The sequence below is a fragment of the Mustela nigripes genome, chromosome 4, assembly GCF_022355385.1.
Source record: "Mustela nigripes isolate SB6536 chromosome 4, MUSNIG.SB6536, whole genome shotgun sequence".
NCBI classification, from domain to species: Eukaryota; Metazoa; Chordata; class Mammalia; order Carnivora; family Mustelidae; genus Mustela; species Mustela nigripes.
Window position 1 is genome coordinate 118026348 of NC_081560.1, and position 7050 is coordinate 118033397.

At 45.4% G+C, this 7050-nt stretch overlaps 1 protein-coding gene across 1 annotated transcript; it reads right to left on the reverse strand.

Annotated features, from left to right (window-relative positions):
• Positions 1 to 4855: 4855 nt before the first annotated feature.
• Positions 4856 to 6007, reverse strand: PTEN (phosphatase and tensin homolog; the record flags this gene model as incomplete). Its single annotated transcript, XM_059397407.1, has 1 exon — positions 4856 to 6007. A coding segment is annotated over one exon (1137 nt), but the record flags the coding sequence as incomplete, so codon positions are not given.
• Positions 6008 to 7050: the final 1043 nt, after the last annotated feature.

The window sequence follows — 7050 nt, forward strand, 5'->3', positions numbered from 1 at the left end:
TAAAGTAAGAGCCACCAAGGTAACCTCATTTTCTAAATACTATGAGAGAGTTGGCAAACTTTGTACTTATTTATACATATACATAGAATATCCACACAGATTCACTGTCCATATATAAAGTGATGACTATGGATGACAAAGTGCATAAATACCTAAAATATAATATGTCAACAGTCTTCTTGTCCACACTATGTACAGGGTAAGAATATTCTTTGCCGTCAGGTGTAGCCACAGTATCCATCTCTCAATATTTTCAGTACCAAGTGTATACCTAACACCCTAAAGATGTCCATCTGCCTCTTAATGCAAACTGCTGCAAATGAACAAGAATATGCCTTAACTACACTGAACTGAACTAAAATTTCTCTGAAATTGATGCCTAAATAATGTTTTTCCTATATTAATATTTTTGCAAGAGGCTTTAATCCAGTGTAAATTACCTTAAAAGAACCAAATTGCTAATACCTTTTCCATAACCAATGAAAAAATTCACCAAAAAATTGGACGATAGGTGAAGAATCAAATCAAATAACACTAACTTCACCTTTCCCGACAAATGAAAGCATTTTCTATCAGTAGGTGCACATACCCAATGCTTAGAAAGACAATCATTTATTAAAAAAAAAAAAAAAAAAAAAAAGCAATCATTACTGACAGACCAGAACACTTCTGACCACCTAGCAAAGAATGCATGTGGCAGTAAGTGGCCTTTATAAAACAATTACGGTTATCAATTCACTCAGTAAATCCTTACCAACTTAAGGTCATGCAGTCTAACCTCAACATTATTGACAACTCTGACAGCAAATGCATTAATTTCAAAGCTACCAGACAGAAAGCAACTGTAAATCAGAACTGAATTATTTACAGAAATCATTACTGACCCCTACCTCAGAAGTTGATACAAAGGTCTTAAATCACTATCCTTAGAACAGGTTCTAAGAATAAATTCTCATTTTCTTAATGAATTCAGGTCTCAAAAGAATTCTCCAAACTGACTTCACTTGAAATCAAAATTTATCTAACAAAAAACGAGGGAGAAAGAGAAGAGAAGGTGAGGAAGAGGGAGGACTCCACAAAATAGAAATAAAACTTCAGAACTCATGGTTTCTTCGGAAAAAAAAAAAAAAAGATATTAAATAAGTATTTTATACAATCATTAATACCATAGCTCCTGGAAGCTAAACCCTTGGACTACAACCAAGGCCAAACACTTGAAGTAAGTGAAAAACTACCAAGCGCATGCACACTTCTAAATTTCTCTTTACAAACGCCATCTCACATATACGGTTTTAATATAAAAACATTCCCTACACATTTGTCTTACTACAAAGGCTGAGGTTAAAATTTAAAAGTAAAATAATGGGGCGCGTGGGTGGCTCAGCTGGTTAAGCGACTGCCTTCAGCTCAGGTCATGATCCTGGAGTCCTGAGATGGAGTGCCCCATCAAGCTCCCTGCTTGGTGGAGAGTCTGCTTCTCCCTCTGACCCTCCCCCATCTCTTGCTCGCTCACTCTCTCATTCTCCCTTAAATAAATAAATAAAATCTTTAAAAAAAAAAATGTTTACTGAGAGTGAATTAATGTTGAAACTTTGTGCATTCATTTTCCCATAGTAACTATTCCTCCATTAAAGTCACTGAAGTATAATTACTAAAGTGGCCTAAAAAATACTAAGAAGTATTAAGGTATCACCAAACGAACAAACAGCAAATGGAGCAAATCTCAAAATGAGAACATGTGAAAATAAGAATAAAGAAGTTTGTGTATTTTATTTAAGTGGTTATTAGGAAAAAAACAGATGTACTATTCCACACAAAAACTAAAACATTGATTGCTGCCTTGGTCATGTTGTTAAAATTCCAAAAGGAAGGAACAGCAATGCATCTTTCTTTTTCTACAGTTTCTAAAAATAAATTTTAAACTGAGGTGGTTGTAAGTCACCATATTTCAGAACATTTATTCACGTACTATTCCTTTAGTGCACGATACACGATGTGAATCCAGATGACTGCACTACTCTGTAAACCTTCACAATGCACAGCAATAAAATCCCTTTTTCCTTACATTAAGTCAGAGACTGCAATTTTATTGTCCTCTCAGAGGCACTTTATTTTTTAATAATCTTCATGAAAATGAAGTTTGTAAACTGTTACACAGCAATTAGGATGCCCAGTCATGTTGCTCTGAAAAGAAATGCAACTTAGCAGATATGAAACAGGGCAAAATAAAAATTGTTAATAGAATTAAAAAAAAAAAATCTCACAGTATGGTCATTTCAATAATCACTAATCTTAAAAAACAATAGTTCAACAGTCCCTGTACCCTCTGCAAGTTAAAAAAACTCCCAACGATTAACATTTGAAAAGATGCAAACTTATCAAAAAATAAAAATACATACAACCAAAGCCTAAAATTTCCAGGAAATCTAAAGATACTAAACTTTTTTACAGTCTCACGGTCAATGCTACTTTCCAGACTAACAATAAGATACCAACAAATTATTTTTAGAATAACTCAATTTTGCAAATAATATTGCAAAATTTGCAAATAATCGTTCTCAATTTTGCTGAGAAATCACTACATTCTTAATCTTTCTTATCAGATAGAAACACTCCAATCACTACTTTCATAAAGAAATTTAACTTCTCACAGGCTAGCTGCTGAAACAGATACCTGCCAGAGACCGTCTTCAATGGCCATTTTAATCCCCCCCCTCCCACAATAAACACAGAACACTAAAGTGAAACCAAGCAAACCAAAGTGCTTTGGTGTAACAAAATTATTGGAAGTGCAACTATCAAAAAAGAGCCCTTCAATGACTTTTTCCTAAGTGATTTTTTTTTCATATCAATATTTGGCTCAATAAAACCACTACTCTAGAAATTAAGTGTTACTAGTCATTTGATGCAATATTTGACACTGCTTTCCATATATAACTAAAAGCACAGTGCTCGAGAAAGTTTTAATTCACATAAATTTCATGTGTAAAGGCACACTTCTGAAATCAACGGAGACCTGGCCAATCATCTCACGTGGAAATAACCTGGTAGAATAATTTTAAACTTAAAATCCTGCTAAATTTTAAAGCAAATGAGTAAAGTAAAAATACTATAAACGTACTCTGAATAATAAAAGCAATCTACCAAACAGCATTAGAGGCATTTTTTTTGCATGGGGACTTTTCTGAAAAAGTTAAAGAAACAGTTAATCAATTTGTTCCTATGCATCCAGATGGCTGTCAGTTCACACCAACAGTACACTGCTTTTGAAATAAATTACAAGTCAGAAGTTTTTCCATAATTAATTACCTTCTAGGCAAGTGGGTCAAGTTCAGCCTGACTAGTTCTGCAATTAATGCAGACTCCAGAACTTCTAAATATTCTTCTCAAACATTAATTTTTTAACTTAACAGAAAACTTACGTTTTGTGTGTTATAAAGCTCCTTCTTCAGTAACTTTTACCTTCATCTCAAAACAAACACTTGGGCAAAATTAGTTGCGCACATCTACGTGCAGCTATATAATCCAAAGGAATAAAACCTCTTCAGATAGAAAACAGTTTCTTCAAAAAAACAGATCTTCCCCCACAGTTTTTAGCAGGACATATGGACACTTTAGCGCCACTCAACCTTTAGGCAGAATGTTTACTGATATTTGCTAAGACATAATTTCTATTAAGAATATTAACACTGATGCAATTACATAATTTTAACTAAATATTGTCCACTGTGATAACTCACATCACCCAATTTTTGGTCTTAAGAGCAGCCTCAATAAGATGTTTCAACCACCTCAAACCAACAACTTAATTCTGTTTTTTCATGCCTTGAACAACACAGGCCTACCAAGAACTCTGAATGTCTGTGATACTTTCCATTCTGCAAACCAGGAGGGCTCTATCCCCCTCCTTGATCAAAACCAGTACATTATACCTGAAACTGCAAAGATCAATGCCTTTCGATAACCACTATCTTTTGAGGTACAAAGGCCTAACTGGTAGACAACCGAAACAATAATGCTTCTTAAAATTCTTGGGTTTCTGTCTTATTCAACAACCTGAGTCAGTAAATTTAAGGCAATGGGTGAAAAACAGCTAACATACCTACACAGCCTGACGCTGGAATCATCCGCTCTTGCCGGTTAAATTACACTTGACATTATACGTAAGTCAGAGTAAGATTAATGGACCCCCAAGGGTGTCAGAGGATCTGCAACTTGAATTAGGTGAGCAGCCATTCCCGCATCACAGTAACACTTAAATTTCAAGGAAGAATTGACACTTAATCTCTGCAATCACAATTTGCTGCACACAATACCCTTGGAACCACACAACATTATCATCTGGGATCAAAAAAACCTTCAATCTCCATTCTATTACGTGTGACAGGACCACTGAATAAAAAACGCTACTGAGCTGCAAATTTCATGCCCTATCCTCTATCACCCCATCAGGAGAAAAAAAGGGGGGGGCAAATTTAACAAAGATCCAGTAAGAGCGCCTTATGAGGCATATTCCCTATGACACTACTGATTTCAAACTACAAAACTTCTAAATGCAGTTCAAAGTTGTAATTAAACTTAGCTTAAATACACAAACCTACTTCTGCCCTCCAAAGAACACCCATACATGCAGAAAACGACTCTGCTTCCAAAGTTATGCAAATCAGCTCACAACTCACATTAAAAAAAAAAAAAAAGTCTATCAATGCAACCCAGGAAACTAAAAACAATCAGTGCAAGATTCTGATGCAATATGCATACGTGCAACACTAATTTTCATTTTAATCTAATCTATACCCTTGATCTAGGGCCTAAAGCCAAGATTTAATCGAAATATGCTCAACCTCAAAGCGTCTACTTTTCTGTTCATTTAGCAGACCGGATTACCGAGCTCACTAATCCACCAACAGTGTACCGCGTTCTGTGTTAGCGGACAATAGCCCTTCGGAAGAGACCCCGCACACAGACCCGAGAAAGCAATCGGTGCCTTGACACTCGCAAGCGGGCCAGAGTTCCATGTAGCCGAACACACCCTAGGCTGGATGCATTCAAGAGAGACACCAAAGAGACACGATCTAGAAATTCGAGCAGGGTTAGCTGCTACGGTCACCCAAACCATGGAAATTTTTCGCCTCCGTCTGCTCCCACGTTCTAAGCGAGAGTGACAGAAAGGCAGAGAGGGGCAGCGGCAGAAATGGATACAGGTCAAGTCTAAGTCGAATCCATCCTCTTGATATCTCCTTTTGTTTCTGCTAACGATCTCTTTGATGATGGCTGTCATGTCTGGGAGCCTGTGGCTGAAGAAAAAGGAGGAGAGAGATGGCAGAAGCTGCTGGTGGCGGGGCTTCTTCTGCAGGATGGAAATGGCTCTGGACTTGGCGGTAGCGGATGCCCCTCGCTCTGCCGCCGCCTGGCTCTGGACCGCAGCCGGGTAATGGCTGCTGCGGCGGCTGCTGGATGGTTGCAGCGACGGGGCCTGCTTCTCCTCAGCAGCCAGAGGCCTGGCCGCGGCGGCCGCGGGACGAGAAGGAGACGGCGAATCCTCGGGACGGTCGCTGCCTCCGCCGGCGGCCTCCGGAGCCCGGGCCGGGGGGGGTGCGGCGGCGGCGGAGGGGAGGTTTACAGCCGGCCCGGGTCCCTGGACGTGCCGCCGCCGCCGCCGCCGTGTTGGAGGCAGTAAGAGGGGAGAGACCAACTCTCCGGCGGCCCCAGCCCTGGAAATGGTGACAGGCGACTCCGGCCCCCTCCCCGGAGCTGCAGCCGCCGCGGCCGGCGCCGCCGCTTCTCCCCCCCGCTCCAGGAGCGGGAGGTGCCGCTGCCGCTGCCGCTGCCGCCGCCGCGCCTCAGCCGGCTCCCGCCCGGGCCCGCGGCTTCCACCGTCCCTTGCACGAGAAGCCGAGCGAGAGGCTGCACGGTTAGAAGAGAGAACGAGGACGAGGCGAGAGACGCCGCCGCTGCCGCCGCCGCCGGCCGGCCGGCTCCCCGAGGGCGCTGCCCCCGCGGCTGCTCACGGGCGCTGAGAGGGGCTCTGGGCCGCGGCCGCCGCCGTCTCTCATCTCCCTCGCCTGAGCCCGGCCTCGCCTCACAGCGGCTCAACTCTCAAACTTCCATCATGGCTGCAGCTTCCGAGAGGAGAGAGCCGAGCGCAGCCGCGGCTCGGCGCCCCGGCACGTATCCTGCCGCAGTGCACAAAGAGTCCCGCCACATCACCGCCCGCCGGCCCGCCCGCCCCCTCCGCCGCCGCCGCCGCCGCCGCCGCCGCCGCCGCGCAGGGAGCCCGGCGCCTGGGAGCCCGAGGGGAGGTGGGAGGCGGGCGAGACCGCGTCGGGGGAGGGAGGGACGCGCAGGGGCAGGGGCGGCAGCTCCGGGGGCGAGCGCCGAGCCTCCGGCTTGCGGCCGCCACTGAGCATGCCCAGTGCGAGCGCCCGGGGCTCGCTCGGGCTTGTGCGAGGCGCCAGCCAGGAGTTGCACTTGCCGCGGCTTCTGCAGCAGCGCGGGGCGGGGGGTTGGGGCGGGGGGGAGCGGTGGAGGGGAAACGAGCCAAGCCTCGGCCTGTGCTCAGACACCCGGTCGGGGACGGGGAGGGCTGAAGGGGAGAGCTGAGGGGTGCACTGAGCGGTGTCACTGACTCGAGTCTGAGTTACCTGTGTGGACAGGTAGGGAGGCCCAGGTGACTCGCGCTGGTCAGGGTCCAGGGAAACGCGGGGACGGTCCCCGCCGCGAGGGCGCCCCTCCCCCGCGCCTCCGCCCCCAGCTTTCCCCAGCCCGGCCCCCAGCCTCGTCCTCCTTTTGCACCGCTGTCCGATCACTGTCGTTGGCAGGGACTCGCCGACAGCAGCCTTTGCCGAGGGAGCCTACCTCTCTGCTCACCCCCCCGCCCGTGTCCTCAAGGTGTCAGTCTTTGCACAAAGAACAACCCCCTATTGTGTCTCCGTGTGTATCGCCTCATCCGGCTCGCTCTCCCCGCCCCACCTCCCGCTTCCCCAGCAGCTCGGCTCCTTCGCCCTGAAAACGAGAGCTCGCAACCGAGCGCGCTGCGTGTGAGCACAC